General features: G+C 36.8%; 1 protein-coding gene across 3 annotated transcripts; it reads left to right on the top strand.

The window, feature by feature from the left end:
* The first annotated feature begins 351 nt into the window (after nucleotides 1-351).
* STARD4 (StAR-related lipid transfer (START) domain containing 4) lies at nucleotides 352-16,991 on the top strand. 3 transcript variants are annotated; one of them, XM_011989394.1, is made up of 6 exons: nucleotides 352-569; nucleotides 5,308-5,421; nucleotides 6,365-6,414; nucleotides 10,932-11,058; nucleotides 11,903-12,017; nucleotides 12,909-16,991. In XM_011989394.1, exons 2-6 carry the CDS (start codon nucleotides 5,317-5,319, stop codon nucleotides 13,127-13,129), a joined length of 618 nt encoding a protein of 205 aa, XP_011844784.1. In that variant the 5' UTR covers nucleotides 352-569; nucleotides 5,308-5,316; the 3' UTR covers nucleotides 13,130-16,991. The 3 variants fall into 3 exon arrangements, with proteins under 3 accessions (XP_011844784.1, XP_011844785.1, XP_011844786.1); XM_011989395.1 differs by having other exon boundaries at nucleotides 392-563; XM_011989396.1 differs by lacking the exon at nucleotides 5,308-5,421 and having other exon boundaries at nucleotides 445-569.
* The last annotated feature ends 1,519 nt before the right edge of the window (nucleotides 16,992-18,510 follow it).

Genomic DNA, 18,510 nt, shown 5'->3' on the forward strand with positions numbered 1-18,510 from the left:
GAGGAGTAGCGTAGTTGTGTGACACTAGGATAACCCAAGCGGGAAGAATTTGGACCAGTCTTATCCCTCACTGTGATCCTTCAATTCGCCTTTAGTTTCAATTTCTCCCAGTCGGTTTACTGCCGACAAAATTCTTTCACAATTAAGTGCTCACAGGACAACCCAACCAATCCAAACCTGCAGGCAATGCCAGACGTCCAGGAAACTCTGGCGCGGCTCGGGCCAGCCCTTACCCACGCGGAATCATTCCATTTATCGGCGACCAATCAGCCCGCCACACGCTCCCGCGTCAGCCAATCCGAGCAAGTGCACGTTGTTCCGGCCACCTCCTCCCAGCCCCCTGGAGCGCCTGGGTTCGGGTCAGGGGGCGGGGCTGGGGGGCTCGGCCCGCCTGGCCCTGAGGCGCTGGGTGCCTTCCAGTTGGCTGCGACCAGAGGTGACTTACGTGTTGGCTGCTGTCGCCTGCGCCTCGGCGGGCCGGGAAGCTGAGCGGTGCTGCTGAGAGCGGTGTGAGGTGCTTGGTAGCGCGCCATAGCTGCTTCCACGTCCTTGCTTCACCTCAGGTAAAGGTAGGGAGAGCCACGGAGCCGCGGCAGGTTGGGGTGGCCTGTGGGGAGGGCGACTGTGGCGCCCGGGGCGTCCTGCCAGGTGCGTCTTCTGGACCTGCTCCAGACCGTGCAACTAGGGAGCCCGCGGTGAACGTTGGGGATGGCGGGCCCCGGCGTCCGGGCGGGAGTGGACCTCGCAGATGAAAGAGAAAATTGAGCCCCAGGGAGGGGAAGGGGCGAGCTGGAAGGATCCCAGGGCTTGCAAATCGCCCCTGCACGCCGCTCACCTATTTAAGTACTTGGAATCCATTAGGCCTCAGTGTCCTCAGCTGTTAAATGGGAGCGGAGCGGTGGTAATCTCGCCTGATTTGGGGCAGTCGTGTTTGTTGGAGGGTACCGCGCCAGCGCAGGGGCAGCCGCGTCCCACCAGGCTTCGCGGAGGTGATGCCAATGACAAGAGACAAAGTTTTCCCAGGGCTTCCAAGGTCCCTGCTAAATGTATTAACTCATATAATTTCTCACCAAATTAGTGTCATTGTTTACCCTAATTTGCACTTAAAGATTACCTTAGATTTTTGGGTTCAGCAGCCAGGACAAAATTTGACAAATTCATGGTGGGCCCAGGTTTTTTATATGAAGTCTCTTCCAGCCTGTGATCAGCTTCCACCGTTTTACAAGATAGAGCTTTAGGCTCTGAAGTCAGACGCCTTGGGTTGGAATTCTGGCTCCGTCACTTGTGAGCTGTGTGATCTTGGACAAGTGACTCAACCCTCCTGTTGCTATTTTCCCTTTCTGTAAAACAGAGGCAATGATAGATGGACTCTTACTGTTGTGAGGATTACATAAAATAATGCAATGTAAAGCAGCCAGGACTGAGCATGTAGTAAGTGATCAATAAATGTTAGCTATTGTTATATTTTAAAATCAAGTACAGAGCATTAGGTTTTTTTTTAAATCAAGTATTAGAGCATTAGGGGTTTGAACAGTAAGTTGGATCATTATTCACGTTGTAGAAATATACTTCCATGTTGCGTTTCTTTAAATAGTAAGCTCCTGCCAGAGCCAGTCTCAAAAAATGAGAAACTGCTGTACTTGTCTGAGTTGGAAAACTTAACAGTTCAACATTGATTGGAAATCAAGCATATGCTGCAATTTTTATGTTCATTAAAAAAATATAATTTAATTTACAAAGCTTTGGTTTGTACGACATTGGGGAAAGTCCATGGCATGTTAAACTGAAGCTGTTCCTGGAAGTGAAAACCATATTAATCACGTAATGCAAGGTTAGACCGTTCTGATACCTGCATTTCTTTAACAAGTGAATTCTGACTTAGTCATACTACAGAAGTCCAACAGATTTTTATGGCATTCACTTTATATTAGAGGTTAAATGTTTTATTATGTTCCATATTTAAAATAGAACCTATGCCATCTCACTGTGACAGATAGTTTAAAGTAATTGGAGTTGGATTGGTCAAGACTATGGTGCTGATAGATGGCCTCAAGAAAAGTTTTAACTTGAGACAGCTGCCGTCCCTATGATGGCAGCCACTGTCACCACTAGTGATCGCTTCAAAAACATGGACATAGAAAACATGAACAAAAAGGTTAGTTTAAAGGAAGTACATGGAGGTGGACATTACTCAGCGTTTGGCCATGGGACTGACAAGAGTATTACATTCTGATAAGGTTAAGTGGTGCCTGTTCTCACTGACATGTAAATGTTAGAGTTGGATAATTTCTTGATATAAGGTTGAGGTAAGGGAATAAAAGGCTGAATTAGTAAAAGGAAGTTCAGAATGGTATTTAAAACATTTTCCTGACATTCTCCACAGTTGGAGATTACAGGAGGGCAAATTAGGTGTTTTCCTCTCAATTTCAGTACCCTGTTATGTTAGGAGAGAGAGCCAAGACCTTGATAACCCAATATTCTCCCCCTAGCCCTCTTGGTTCTAGAATATATTAATATTTTGAGAGATGCTCAATTATGCCTGTTTACACAGAGGTAGCAATTTTGATGGCAACCATTATTTCATTATGGACTTAATCTTCATGAAAATAATCCATGCAAGACTTAACTGCCTGGTTAAATACTTTGCTGGACATATTTAATCAGAGAGAGAGAACTTTCTGATTTTGTACTTCTTTCTTTTCCTTTCCTACCTCCCACTGCATCACTCTTAAAAAGACTATTAATAGAATTTTTAATGTTTTAGTTTTTGTTGTTATTTCTGTAAAAGCTTAAGGGTGGAATAAGTCAACTTTGAGAGTAGAAAGTGGATTCCATCTGTTTCTGTAGTTCTAGGACCTGGTATATAATAGATGCTTGATAAATATTTAATAGTAGACCTCCTTGAGAAATTGTGTTTCATTATGGTAATGGAAGTTTTAGTTATTCAGAAGCTCTAGGACTTGTGTAAATGGGCATACTTTAGATATCTTGAGGTCTTCCATAAGTGAGAATAGTAGCTTATTGTCTATACATTTTTCCATTTTTTATTCACTGTGTTCCTACTGAATGCTAGACATAAGGAGAATAATATTGAAGAAGCCACATTTCCTGCCCCCTAAAGATTTTACAGTTAAATGGGAGAAGATAACAAGTGAGTAATTACAGTACAGAGTTGCTGTCAGAAAATATTGGAGGCAGAGCTAACCCAGGTTCAGGGGAGTCCAAGAAAGATAAGTGGAAATGAAGTAATGAAAATATGCCACATTATAAAAGAACCTGTAAGCTGTAGTAAGGAGCTTGAACTTTATACTGATCAGTATGAATGAATGATTACTAAGCCAAGTACCTTAAAGTTGCAGATTCTCATCTCTTCTAGGTAGCTTTCTAGGTAACTTTCTGTGCGCTGGATTTGCCCAATGATAATGTTTGCTTATGATAATAATAACTTTCCATTTCACCTTTGATTTCTATCAAAACTTTTGAATACTCTTATCTGCCAACCACAGGAACCTAGCAGGTGACCTTTGGGTTTGAAGAATATGTTTAATCATAGTAATCCCAGTAATAGATAAATTAAATCTCTTTTACAAGCCTTCTGCAAGAACTTCTGCTTGTTTATGGCATACTCTTGAATAAAGTCATTGTACTGGCTGTCAAGTTGACAGCCTCTTGAATGGAAATTGGGTACATTCTTGAATGAGAGACTTTTTGAATGAGCTCATCAACTTTTCATCCGTGGATTGGATCTATACTTATTATATATTTTGCATCACTTACATAGGTCCTAAAAGGTATATTGAATTTTCTTTGTATACTTTCCCATGTTTCTACATAATTGTAGTATTTATAAATTTTAATGGCTTATATGCTCTAATTAGTGGTATTTAAATATTGGCTACAACCTTAATTTATTTCTGTCACTTTAATTTTTAGATCACTTAGTTCTGATCCCTGGCTAGACAACAGAATAATTAGTGAGACTATTTTAAAGGACCTACATTTCTGAGGCCCATTCCAGAACAAAGCCACTGAATCAGACTATTTGGCACTGGGCCCTAAAATGTAACACCTGAAAACAGCAACAACTAGTACAAGGTATAAAAAGGTGATTCTAATGCGTGCATCCGTAGTTGACAACTGCAGCCTTATTCCCATAGAGGGTGAGGCTTGAGCTTTCATTTAAATGTTTTCTTGACCTCCTTTCCAGCAATTTGATGGTTCTGTAATGGGCAGCTTTACCCCTAAAACTCTTTTCTTCTTTAGCCTTTTACTGAAGATGGAAGGAGTAGAGATAGAATAGTGAAAAGTAGGAATTATGCTAAGAAATTGGTGCCCTGGCACCCAAAGAAGACAAAGACCAAGTAATTCTCGTTTTGAGGCAGTAACACGTCAACAAAATAAGGGCCTACTATGTGCCAGGCAGTGTTCTAGGTGGTGAAGATATAGCGATAAATAAGACAAGGACCTCTATGCTATTAGTTAGGAATGAGGTGGTCAAAAAGTAGAATCACACACCTATAAATAAGTTATTATATTGTTTGATAATGATAAGCACTATGAAGAAAATAAAGATGTTAATGGTAACTTCCAGAAGGCTTTATGAAGGAGGAGGTTTAAACTGAAATTTACATTACATTGTTATCAGTGATGCTAAGATTTGGGATCTAGACCCCAAGTCACTGATAAGCTAGCCTGTTTGAGGGACAGAAAGAAAACCAGTAGGACTAGAACACTGTAGACAATGAGGTATGATGGTGTTAAAAGGAACCTATTCCTATTAAGGTCAATTCCAAGCCTTTTGACTTGAGAACTTGGGCTCAGTTGCCATTTTAATAGTAAATTGTTAAAATGAGGAAAACTGTGGCAAATTGAGGAAAGCCAGGGGAGGCAAGAGATTCCATTTAGGCTTGAAGCTTTAAGTAGGCTTCTGGATCTGGGATATTTTGAGCTCATTGGAACAATGAGGACTGCAGGTAAATGTCTGAGAGTTAACAACATATATATAAGAGAGATACAATCCCTTCCCCCTCCTCCTGACTTCCCTTTTACTTTTGTATATGAGTGATTTTAATTGTAAAAAGTATGTAATTCTCACCTCTGGCTATGGGTTATTCATCTTGGGAGCAATTAGAAAAAAACTATGCCCAGGTCCTACTCTCAGAGATTGTGATTAGTTGATTTGGGGTGAGGGTAGCTATCTTTTATAGCTCTGGTACGTTATTATATTGTGAAGCCAGATTTGAGACCCACTGGTCTATTGCCTCAAACTGTGGTGTTTGCTGATGCTAATCTTGGTCTCCATAACAGAGAGAAGTAATGGAAGGCCTGTCTGATGTTGCTTCTTTTGCGACTAAACTTAAAAACACTCTCATCCAGTACCATAGCATTGAAGAAGATAAGTGGCGAGTTGCTAAGAAAACGGTAAATTAGTTCAATTACTTACATTTGGGGTATATCTTCTATCTAATGAATTGGTTGATGACTTTTAAAATTAAATGGAACGATATGGACAAAGACCATACTTTGGATGGATATGCAAGATAAATAATTGAGCTAATAAAGTTGATGGTCTAATGTCACACAAAGGAAGAAATATATCAGTAGTAATCCTATACTGCTTTCATTAGCTCTTTGGATATTAGACAGGAGAATAGGCTCATGGCAACTAGACCTAAAGAATATCTTCTTAAGTCAGCAAATAAAATGTATCATTATCAATTTAAGAAAGTGTAGTACTTGATAGGTTGGAAGAATTTCATATCTCAAAAAGCCTATGAAGGTAGCTACTTAGTATTCCTTTTTACTAATATGACTTGCCCAAACTATTACATGGGTGGGTTGAATGTTGCTATAACCAATTCTGGAACCCAGGACACTTCTAGTTAAGTGCTCTAGCTATTCTGATATTCAGAATTACTTGGGAAATGATGAGGAAAAAACGTAGGGACCAATTCATGGTAACACTTTCATAATAAATGTGAATTGTTTAATTTTTTAAAAGTTATAAACAATTTCAGAATGAAGTAGTGTTCCTAGTGTTAGAGTATGAATGTATCAGTAATGATAAATAGATAAGATAGGACTAAGATAGTGCCATCATTGAATCTTACAATGTTTGGATCTCATTACATACTACTGAAAATATTTTTTGGAGGTCTGTAAGTGCAATGTGAAGAACTTCAGAATACAGAAGCAATTCAAATACAAATCCTTTTATGGTATAGATGACTTTTATGTATTCTGAAAATGTACTGAAGTTTGATTGTAATGCAGAGACAAATTCTCTAGATTTATAAAATTATCAGTTTTGTGTCTAGGGTTCCACCTATGTAATTATTACCATATAATGTTTTTATTTTTCTAGAAAGATGTAACTGTTTGGAGAAAACCCTCAGAAGAATTTAATGGATATCTGTGAGTACCTTTTTATAAATTTATGTAGCTCTTAAGACATTTCGAAACTTATATGCATTGTCACTAAGTAGTCATTGCTAGTAAGATTTAGCTTTTTAAGAGTTTTTTAACTTTTTTCTTTTTGAGACAGAGTCTCACTCTGTCACCCAGGCTGGAGTGCAGTGGCACGATCTCGGCTCACTGCAACCTCTGCCTCCTGGGTTCAAGCGATTCTTCTGCCTCAGCTTCCCAAGTAGTTGGGATTAAGGCACCTGCCACTGCACCTGGCTAATTTTTTTTTGTGGTTTTTAGTAGAGATGGGGTTTCACCATCTTGGCCAGGCTGACTTGAACTTCTGACCTCGTGATCCACCCGTCTTGGCCTCCCAAAGTGCTTGAGCCACCGTGCCTGGCGATTTTTTTTAACATTCTGGAAAGCAAATTGGGCTTATGAATTCAGAGCCTTAAAAATGTCCATGTCCTTTGTGGACTGAGTTGGTGGTGAGGAGGTCATAAATAATGATCTAAAATGGCTGCTAAAGTCTGAATTTCTTAGCATTGTAAATATGACCCTTCTAAAATTCTACATTTACTCAATGCTGTAGAACGTTTCATCCTAGGAACTTATCTTGAAGAATTTATCAGCAAGATAACAGTGATTTAAGTACTTGTTCTTCTATCACAGCATTATTTATAATATTAAAAATTATAAACCTGAATAATCAATAGTAGGAGACGATTCAGTATGAAATATCTGTGATAGAATATGATATAGCCTTTAAAAACCACATTTTTGAAGATTATTTAATAACATAAGAAAATAATATATTGTTTTTTAAAGCTTGTAGACACAATTGCCTTGCATACTTGGAGTAGAATGTTCACATCCTTAAGACTCAACCATTTTTCAAAATAAAACTGCTGGACCTTCTTAGTATATACAGGATGTTCTGAAGTATAATGTCAAAGATAGTATTTTCAGAAAGATGAATTTTATACTATTTATGGTGAGGACAGGGAAATTGGAGTTGGATTAAGCATTATAAGCAAGTATGGAAGTTAATTCTTTAAATTAGTAATTCCCAGTGAGGGTTGAAAGTGTCAAATGTGCCAAGGGAAGCTTTATGCTTGGAGATCTGAAAAGACTTCATAGAGAACTAATATTTGAGCTAACACTTAAGGGAAGAATAAATATTTCTTAAGGAATGAAAGGGTTCTTGTTCTAGGCAGAAGGAATTGCATATCTACCACATAAACACATATGAGAAACACTGGTGATTTTTTTTTCAGATTCTTAAAGGGATATATGATCAAAAGAGGTAGGACCTGATGTGTTGAGTTGGACACAAAGTGCTCTAACTGAGGCAGTAACATGGAAGTCAAAAAGGACAAATGAATGTGAAAGATTTATTGATAGCAATGGTGGTGGCAACGATAACCAACATTTATTGAGAGCCAAATATTTTTCTAAGTACTTTACATTTAGGAAATCCTGATAAAAACGTAGTGACTGATTCGTTCTGACTATGCAAAAATGGGGTTAAGAGAAGAAGAGCCATTGTTGAATCTAAGATTTTCTAATTTGACTAGATTAATTTGTATTACATCCAACTATCCCAAGTTAAAGAATACAAGATGGGAGAGCAGATTTATGGTAAGGGAGATAATACAAGTTTGGCTTGAGTTATTATAAAATGATTAAATAGCTTCAAATGCTAAAAAAAAAAAAAAAAGTACTGATAGAGCTGAAGCTAATTTCTTATTTCATCTCCTTTCTTTCATCCCCAGAGGTAACTGCTGTGCTGAAGTTATGTGTATTGTTCCTGTTTCATACTTTGACCACATATTTATATATATATATAAAAGCATTATTTGGTGTGTTTTTTATATTCATGTATATGTGTTTGTATGTACATATTTAATTTAGTAATTTGCCTTTTTTAATTAAATATTATGTTTTCAGGATTTAGCCATATTGTTATATGTAAATCCATTATTTTCCCTCTATGTGAATATACCACAATGTTTTTATCTATGTTTGTAGCTTCACCTATTGATAGATTTTTAGGCTGTTGTCAATGTTTCTCTATAAAGTACAATGCTATAGTAAACCTCTTGGTATATATCTCTTTGTGCACACATGTGTAATTTTCTTTGGGTCTTGGGGATGTATATCTTCCAACCTTACTAGATACTACCAACTTGCTCTCTAAAGTAGCAGTTTAAGGATTCTCATCCCCCTCCATTTACTACTTAACGAGTTTTTTTTGTTGTTTTTTTTGTTTTTTTTTTTTTTTTGAGACGGAGTCTCACTCTGTCGCCCAGGCTGGAGTGCAGTGGCCGGATCTCAGCTCGCTGCAAGCTCCACCTCCCGGGTTTACGCCATTCTCCTGCCTCAGCCTCCCGAGTAGCTGGGACTACAGGCGCCCGCCAACTCGCCCGGCTAGTTTTTTGTATTTTTTAGTAGAGACGGGGTTTCACTGTGTTCGCCAGGATGGTCTCGATCTCCTGACCTCGTGATCCGCCCGTCTCGGCCTCCCAAAGTTCTGGGATTACAGGCTTGAGCCACCGCGCCCAGCCTACGAGCTTTTAATCTCTGTCAGTCTGAGGGGTTTTAATCAGATTGTTCTTGTTAGTATTTACTTGATTACTAGTGAAGTTGAAATCTTTTGTATACTTCTTGACATTTCAGGTCAATCTTACCATGTCCTTTGCCCATCGTTTCTTTGGATTTTCTTTTTCTCATTGGTTTATAGGAGTTATTCATATATCCTGCATAATCATTCCCTGTTTATATGTGTTACACTATCTTCTCCCAGTCTGTGGCTAGTTTTAAAAAATGACTTATTTTTTCTTGTGTGGTATGCGTGTTTTTAATTTTAGTTGATCTTTTGTATTATTTGTGTTTTTCTGTGTTTTACATATTCAAGAAATCCCCCTGTACTCTGAGGTCACAAAAGTGGTATCTTGTATATTTTTCTCAACATTTTAAAGCTTTTCATTTTATGTTTTTGTTGTTGTTGTTGTTGTCATTTTTATGAGACAGAGTCTCACTCTGTCACCAGGCTGGAGTGCGGTGGCTCAGTCTTGACTTACTGCAGCCTCTGACTCCCTGGTTCAAGCTATTCTCCTGCCTCAGCCTCCCGAGTAGCTAGGACTACAGGCACGCGCCACCAGGCCCAGCTAATTTTTGTATTTTTAGTAGATGGTCTCGATCTCCTGACCTCGTGATCCGCCCACCTCGGCCTCCCAAAGTGCTGGGATTACAGGCATGAGCCACTGCACCTGGCCCATTTTACATGTTTTACACAGATATTTAATTTATCTGAAAATTATTATGAGTGGTGGAAATAGGAATCTAAGTTTTATTTTTTCCATAAGGATAACTATTGAATCTAGGCACACCATTTATGATTGCACATTTTTCCCGACTGATAAGTGATGCCGCCTTTGAAATGTGTCAAGTTCTGACATATTTATGAGTCAGTTCCTTGGTGTTCTGTTCTATTGGCCTATTTCTCTGTTCCTAATAAAAAGTTTTTAAAAGTCAGGGTAAAAATATTCATGTATTAATATGTCAGATGATAACTGAGGAAAGAATATAAAAATAAATGGAAAGCTTATGGCATTCTATAGACTGTTTTTGGCTATGCTATAGCATGAAGGAACTTTATTATTTTCATTATGACACATAGTGTAGCCTTCAGTTCTCTTACTAGATTTGAGGACAAAGGGTGCATGCTAATAAAAATAATTGGTAGAACATAACTTATCAGAAAAGTTATTGGAATTTATTCCCTTTAGAAAAAAAATAAAAACCTTTATTAATTTTTTTTTTTTTTTTTTTTGAGACGGAGTTTCGCTCTTGTTGCCCAGGCTGGAGTGCAGTGATGCAATCTTGGCTCACCACTTTTGCCTCCCAGGTTCAAGCGATTCTCCTGCTCAGCCTCCCAAGTAGCTGGGATTACTGGCATGAGCCACCATGCCCGGCTAATTTTGTATTTTTAGTAGAGACTGGGTTTTTCCATGTTGGTCAGGCTGGTCTCAAACTCCTGACCTCAGATGATCTGCCCTCCTTGCCCTCCCAAAGTGCTGAGATTATAGGCATGAACCACCATGCCTGGACCACCCTTAATTAATTAATTTTTATTCTTTTTTTTTGAGATGGAATCTCACTCCGTCACCTAGGCTGGAGTGCAGTGGCATGATCTTGGCTCACTGCAACCTCCACCTCCAGGGTTCAAGCGATTCTCCTGCCTCAGCCTCCCAAGTAGCTGGGACTACAGGTGCATGCCACCATGCCTGGCTACTTTTTGTAATTTTACTAGAGACAGAGTTTTGCCACGTTGGTCAGGCTGGTCTCAAATTCCTGACCTCAAGTGATCCACCTGCCTTAACCTCCCAGAATGCTGGGATTACAGACGTGAGCCACCCTACCCGGCCTAATTTTTATCCTTACTTTCAAAGTTAGCTGTCACTATAAGGGTATGCTGAAATTTTTTATTGTAACAGCAATTAACTTAAACTTTTTTTCTCCAGCTACAAAGCCCAAGGTGTTATAGATGACCTTGTCAATAGTATAATAGACCATATACGCCCAGGGCCTTGTCGTTTGGATTGGGACAGCTTGATGACTTCTTTGGATATTCTGGAGAACTTTGAAGAGGTATCTATTTAGAAACATTACTTTAGACTGTGTGTATGCGCATGAGAGAGAGCGTGAGTGAGCCAGAGCATGTGAGCATGAGCATTTGTACACACTTATATTCATTGCTTTGAGAATAGCAGTCACAACAAAGATATCACAGGGGAGTCCCATGCTGCCTCTTAAAAAGTTTGTGTTTCCTCATACTAATTAATGAGTGTTAGACTGAGTTTGTTTTCCATGGTAGCTATACCCTTGCTGCTTAAAAGCATATTCAGCATCCTTAATTGTAAAACTTTAGTTAAGATTCTGAAAGCTAAAATTCTGAAAACACCACCATCATGTTTAGGTTTCTAGGTGAATATGTGCAGCTTTTCCATTAATACTAAGCCAACATCAATGACCAAAGATAAAAATGCCACCTTAAATATTCTAAAATTATGTAGCTAAAATGACCTGCTCTGTTTCTATTTTTATTAATTCATTGCTTAATGCTTGAATTTTTTAATTAAAATGTTTGATGTTGTAGTCAGAAGTATTTGTGGATTTGATCTTAAAACTGAAACAGTCTACATTCCCTAGTTCCATGTGGAATGTTACATAGAATAAAAGACAACTGCATTTGATTAGAAATTTGGATACTGGATAACTTGCACCTCTGTATTTTGATTATGTATCTTCTTCATGGCCATCCAACAGCAGTGTGATTTAGAATAGAGATATAGACCTGTCAGAATCAGTGTAAGAATTATTATAATTATGAAACATTTTAAATAAAAGTTTCTTTCCAGAGATAAGTTTATGATATATGAAGCTATGTGTGTTTCCTATAGTAATAACACGTGTCTTACCTCTTCTTTTTCAGAATTGCTGTGTGATGCGTTACACTACTGCTGGTCAGCTTTGGAATATAATTTCCCCAAGAGAATTTGTTGATTTCTCCTACACTGTGGGCTATAAAGAAGGGCTTTTATCTTGTGGTAATAATCTCAACATGTTATGCTTTTTTTCAGTATGGTTTAAATATTTGTGTTTTCTAGGCTAGATGTTTCTTTCCTTGTGAGATATATTTTCAACTCTGACTCTGTAATCGCTAACATTTTTTTTTGCAAATGCTAAACTCTAGGGAGTAAAATAACAATATCAAAAGAGTTTCGAAATCTTTCTGATAAGTTTTTGTTCCCAGTTACACAGTATCCTCTAGGTCAGAGGTAGCAAATGTGGATCACATGACTGCCTCTAAGAGAGGATTCTAGAAATGGATTTTCTTCTAAGCCACTCTCAGAAAACAGTTTCTTGGTCATATACATAGAAAAACTAGATTTGGTATGTCTTAGAATATTCTTCCTTCCTTGAGCTGTGTTGTATTTTTCAAGATTAAAAATACTGCCATTGGAAGGCTCCTGTTTTCTAAAACCTACCTATAGGTAAATTAATATTATTTTGTATATAGTATATACTTAAGTTAGCAGTTGTAAGTAAACATCTACTTGTTTATTCTTAAGTAACTAGTACCAAAGTATAATATGGTAGTCACTGTGGGGAATAGTTACGATACCATGGATTCGATTATTGGCACCTCAAGGCCTGGGTACTACAGCCAGATTTGTAGCTTCCAAGGAGTACTAAGATGATATGATGTCATGTATTCTGAAGGGATTAAAAGTTTCCCGATTACCTATCTGTCAACCCCTTGTCAGAATCCTCCTTGGTAAATCTCTTCTTCATTCTGCCATGGTCACTTCGGGATTTAATTTTCATCTATATGGATAAGAATACATACTTAAAAAAGAATTCTGGTAATATTTTTAAATGAGAGTTTTATGTCAGTTATTGCTATTAATAGTGCTATTTTAAAAATTGTCTTATAGGAATAAGTCTTGACTGGGATGAAAAGAGACCAGAATTTGTTCGAGGATATAACCATCCCTGTGGTTGGTTTTGTGTTCCACTTAAGGACAACCCAAACCAGAGTCTTTTGACAGGATATATTCAGACAGATCTGCGTGGGATGATTCCTCAGTCTGCGGTAGATACAGCCATGGCAAGCACTTTAACCAACTTCTATGGTGATTTACGAAAAGCTTTATGATAGGCAAAATACATTCAAACTTGTAGTACTATGGATCAACTCTTTCTCTCAGCTACATGGCCTGTAAAAAATCATTGATTCCACTCTTCTGCATAGCCGGTAGAAAAATTTGAAATGTTTTTGGTTTACTGGTACAATGTTTGGTTTTATTCCTAAAGTAAATAGCTATCTAAGAGGGGGCATTTTCTTTTCTTTTTTTTTTTTTTTTTTAATTTTGAGACAGGATCTCACTCTGTTGCCCATGCTGGAAGGCAGTGGTATGATCACAGCTCACTGCAGCTTTGATCTGATCACTCAAGGGGTTAAAGGGGTTATTCTACCTCGGCCTCCTGAATAGCTGGCAATACAGGTGCACGCCACCATGCATGGCTAATTTTTGTTTAATTTTTTGTAGAGATGTGGTCACACTATGTTGCCCAGGCTGGTCTTGAACTCCTGGCCTCAAGCGATTCCCCACCTCAGCCTCCCAAAGTGTTGGGATTATAAGCGTGAGCCACTGTGCCTGGCCCCAATTTAAAATGTGGAATTTAGTTGATGTCCAAGACTTGGACTCTTAAAAGCATCAGTCTGTAACTAGAACAAATACATTCTTAGATTTATCCAAGTGCCTAGATATCATTTTATAATGATTAGAATTGAGTATTGTGGGTCCCCTAATTCTGTGGGTGCCTTAAATGAGAATTTCTAAATGATTTTCACATTCTAAATGACTTTGGGTTTTGAACTCTCCATCTAGTTTGCTTCTAAAACGAGAACTTGAGGCAATTCAGGTGTCCAGGCAAATCTTTGTATATATTTATCTTTTTGTGTACTTGCACACATCTCAAAATCCATTTCAGTGTTTAATGTTAGTTGTTTATGTGTTAGCATTCCTGTGTCTACTGTTTTGTTGTTGTTAATATGGGTAAAGTGAGCCCTGAAATACATGCTAAACAAGACATGAAATGCACAAAGGTATATAGTGTTTCAAGTACATGACAGTTTGATCTGTGTTTTACTTTATTATATTTTCTTGAGTGAAAAGAAAGAATAAATCATAGTTCTTCATACCCATTTTGACAAAGTGGAACAGTGAAGCTGTTTTTTGCTTTTGTTTTTATTTTTTGCCACTGGCGATGATAGATTTCAAAAAACAAAAGGTGGCAGCAGCATAATGTTCATGGTGAATTATCTCATAGTATCTAGATTGGTCAAGATCTGACAGAAGGAATGCACGAAGGATTCTATATTCTTAATGGTTTATTAATTTACCAGTATCCTTTTCTAAATTGAAGGTACTTTTGAATTACTAGATTTCTGCTTTTTTTTTTTTTGTTCTGCAATAATGAAAGAAAACTCAGTTTAGTTTCAGTTTCCATGGAAATTGGTAAATGTTAGTTTTGACTTCATCTGTTTTTTTCATTTGTTTTTATTAGTATGGAGTAGGAAGTCTCATATTCTACTGTTCTATCTAGGATGGTGAAATTCCAAAGGTGCCTAACTTGAGTAAGGGATTTGTGACAAGATAGTATACATTACTATAAGGGCTATTATTTCCTGAAGTGGATGTCCCTAAAAGCAAGTAACTGCCCACTATCTCTACTCTAGCGCTCTCTTTGTCCTTATCAACATATACCTCCAATAAATAATTACATAATTCACTGTTAAACATGGACCCACTCTAGGTAAAATTACCTTTATGGAAACATTTTCAATGTAAGAATGATGAATTTAAAAATTATGTTTGAATCACCTAAAATGTATGTGCAGCTTCTAGATGGCCCCTTAGATCTGCTGGACTCTAGCTGTATACTTTAAAAAAACAAAAACAGCTTTATTGATATATAATTTACATATTATATAATTTACCCATTTTAAGTATCTAATTCAGTGATTTTTAAAATACGTATATAGAACTGTGCAGCCATCAACACAATCTGGATTTAGAACATTTCCATCATTCCAAAAGATTCCTTTTGTCTTTTTTGCAGACTCATACCTAACACAAATCTAAAGTTTATCACTGTTGCCAGGATAATGACAGCAGGTTTTGTTTGGTTTCATTTTGAAGAGTGGAGGTGTTCATGATTCTAAGCTCAGGAATCTTATGATCATGTATTAAATATGTTATCTCATACTATAATGATATAAAAGCTTAATGATGTGGGTTGGGATGGATATTAACATAAATGATTGAGTCTACTGCTTCTATAGCAATGCTGTAGGATAGAACAATAATGTAAGTGATATATTTAATTTAAAACTAGAAGCCATATTAAAACATTAAACAGCTGAAGTTAATTTTAATATTTTATTTAACTCAATACATCCAAAATGTTATCATTTTAACATGCAATCGATATAAAGATTTACTATGATAGTTTGTATTGTTTCTTGTACTAATTTTTTGAAATCTGGTATGCATTTTACAAATTTGGGCAAGCCACATTTTAAGTGCTCATTAGCCACATGAGGCCAGTAGATACTGTGTTGAATGAATAGCACAGTCCTATAGCATATTTATTAATTTGTCTTGTAGTAAGATGAAATAGACAATAATATGGAATAATATCTTAAATGGAAATATTTTCTAGTCTCTAGAGCCTTCATTGCTTGATAAATAGGACATCTAAACTTTAGCTATAAATCGGTTGTCAATGAAATAAAATTATTGCCAGAAAATATTTTCCTTCAAAGATAAGTAATTTTTGATATGGCAGTTGGTAAAATGAAAGAATATAATCTGCCTTCTTGTTAAATGGTTGACTGTTTTCTGTAGCTGATAGGTGGTATGTATTAGAAGCTTGTGTATGTAGGAAATATTTGGTGTAATACTGTTTTCAGTACGTAGTAGCTATTTTTTAAGGAAATTAGTTTCATACAAGAAAAAGATTGTTATAAAAGTGATACTTTTGCATGAAATACTAGCTTGTGTTGATAACTCTTAGTTAACCCTTAAAGTTTAAAACAGTACTCAGAAAAAATAATGAGAATCTAGTATTCTGTAGTTAACTAATCTATAATATAAATTGCTAAAGTACTAGGGAGCTTGTAAATGTTAAAAATCTCTTTATTTCAGTGTTCTTTCAGGTTGGATATATTTGAAATTGTAGATTTCTGTCTGTAAAATATCTCCTAGTTAATGGAATTTTTTTCCGTCCCCTCCCTTCCCCCTCCTCTTCCTTTTTTAAACTAAGGGCATTTTATCAACAATCATGTTGAATTCAGTTAATATCTCAAGCTAAAAAACTATGTAATTGAAGTTGTATGTGGAGATTGGGAAACATTGGCCAATGTAAGCCTTTAATTGTCTATTGAGCTTTTAGGTCTGAGTAATTGCCTTTCATACAGATAAAAGCTTTACCTCTTTTCTCAAGAGTGTACTACCATCCTTAGAATCACTTGTTTAAATCCAGTTTATTTTAATTAAATGGAACTGTAGTGATGCCCACCCTGTAGAGAAATCAACAGAACCAGAGAAGCTAAGGGACTTGATCAGGTTTCCCTTAGAACCTGTGTTGTATAATTGCCTGCCTGGTGTATCTTCCATGTGTTTCTTATTCAACTTCCAGAAGTAGAGAAGGTTGGGACTTGAGTGTAGAAGAAACATCAGAATAATTTCAAAAAACAGGAAGTTGGAACTGTAATTTTTAAATTATTGTATTGTTTTTACAGATTTTACATGTATAAATATTAAAATTCATCTCTTGCAGTTCAATAAAAGCTATAGTATAGATTTTATTTTTAAGAAGTTTATATAATTCTTTTGTGAACCAATATGTAAAACTAGAATATTTCTTAAACTAATATGTATTAGTATCGATAAAATATGTATTTATTTTTAAATTGGTATAAAAATAAAAATTTGTAGACACTCTTAAAATTGGTCATTGGTATTATCTTTGTAATTTAACATTAAGTACTATTTAGTTTCATATGCCTGAATTTTTAAAGTATGTCATTTAACTTCCTGAATTCTTACAAAAGGAAAATATAAACCTGGAAAATCAAGTTAACAACACACATGCTGATCTCTCCTGCCAGTGTCTCATATAATATTAGCTATTATACAATACTGCTGAATGTTTATTTGCTATTATGTATTCAGAACGAATAATGAATATATTCTGCCTTTGTAAATTATGGACAGGATTTATTGTACACATGTTGAAATAATTGTGTTACCTTGATTAGGAATTATGATATTTTGTTTGGAATTGAAAAAAACTAAAAGTGATTACAAGGACACCCACGATCTATGTTATAAGAAGGCAGCTAGGGATGCTGTGGGAAGTACGTCATAGAAAATATGACTATGAAGCAGGGAGTTATTTTCCTCATTTAATAAAACATCTGGTACTATGGTTTGAATATTTGTGTTCCCCTAAAATTCAGACGTTAAAATCCTAACCTCTGAGATAATGGTTTTAAAAGCTTTGAGAGTTGATTAGGTAACCCTAATGAATGTGATTAGTACCTTTATAGAAAAGGCCCAAGTATGATGCCTCTGTCCTGCCATATAAGGACACAGCAAAAAGGCACCCTCTGTGAGGAAGCAGGCCCTCATAGACACCAAACCTGCAGGACTGTTATTGGACTTGTGCCAGAAATGTCAGAAGTAAATTGTGATAAGCCACCCAGTTTATGGTATTTTATTACAGCAGCCTGAATGGTAGTGAGAGCACTGGACTAGGAGCTGGGCAACCCTGGTCTATTCCTTCCTCAGCCACTGTGACCTTAGGTAAGCCATTACCTCTCTTGGGCATAATAGCTCTCTTTAATAAACTGAGCTTATTGGATTAAATGATTACTAATATCCTCTTTTAACTCTAGTAATTTTATAATTTTACTCAACAAAAAATATGTGAGCACTCAGTATGAGTGCTATGCTCTGAAACTCAAAGTATAATTTGAGAGAATGAGAAAACACTCAAGGAGTGATTCAACTGCATATTTCAGGTGTAAGAAAAATGTCCATGGTGTGTCTTGAATTGTGGTAACATTTGAAATCACAAAATGCAAAGTTTTGGTGGGTTCTTAGATGATTTATTATCATATTGTACATGCAAACTGCTTTACATTTCCCAGCAGCAAGGTATAGGCTTCTTTGGGCATGTTCTGACATGTCTGAGTAAACTTACACAAAGTAACATTGGCCCTCAGGTCAAATTTCTACAATTAGTCTTCCAACACCCATTTTTTATAATGTCATGTACTCTTCAAGTTCCTGGAAAACACCCCCCAACCGCCCCCAAAATGTACATATTTAGTCACTGATTTGGGTTATCCAACCTGAATTCAAGAAGAAGCCACAGCTCTCACGTGGTCTGCCTCAGGCTTTGGGCAGTTGAGACAGCCCATGACTGTTGTGTCCTGTCTGTGGGAAGTAGAAACTCACTGGT

This window comes from Mandrillus leucophaeus, unplaced genomic scaffold (assembly GCF_000951045.1).
Source record: "Mandrillus leucophaeus isolate KB7577 unplaced genomic scaffold, Mleu.le_1.0 Scaffold352, whole genome shotgun sequence".
Taxonomy (NCBI): domain Eukaryota; kingdom Metazoa; phylum Chordata; class Mammalia; order Primates; family Cercopithecidae; genus Mandrillus; species Mandrillus leucophaeus.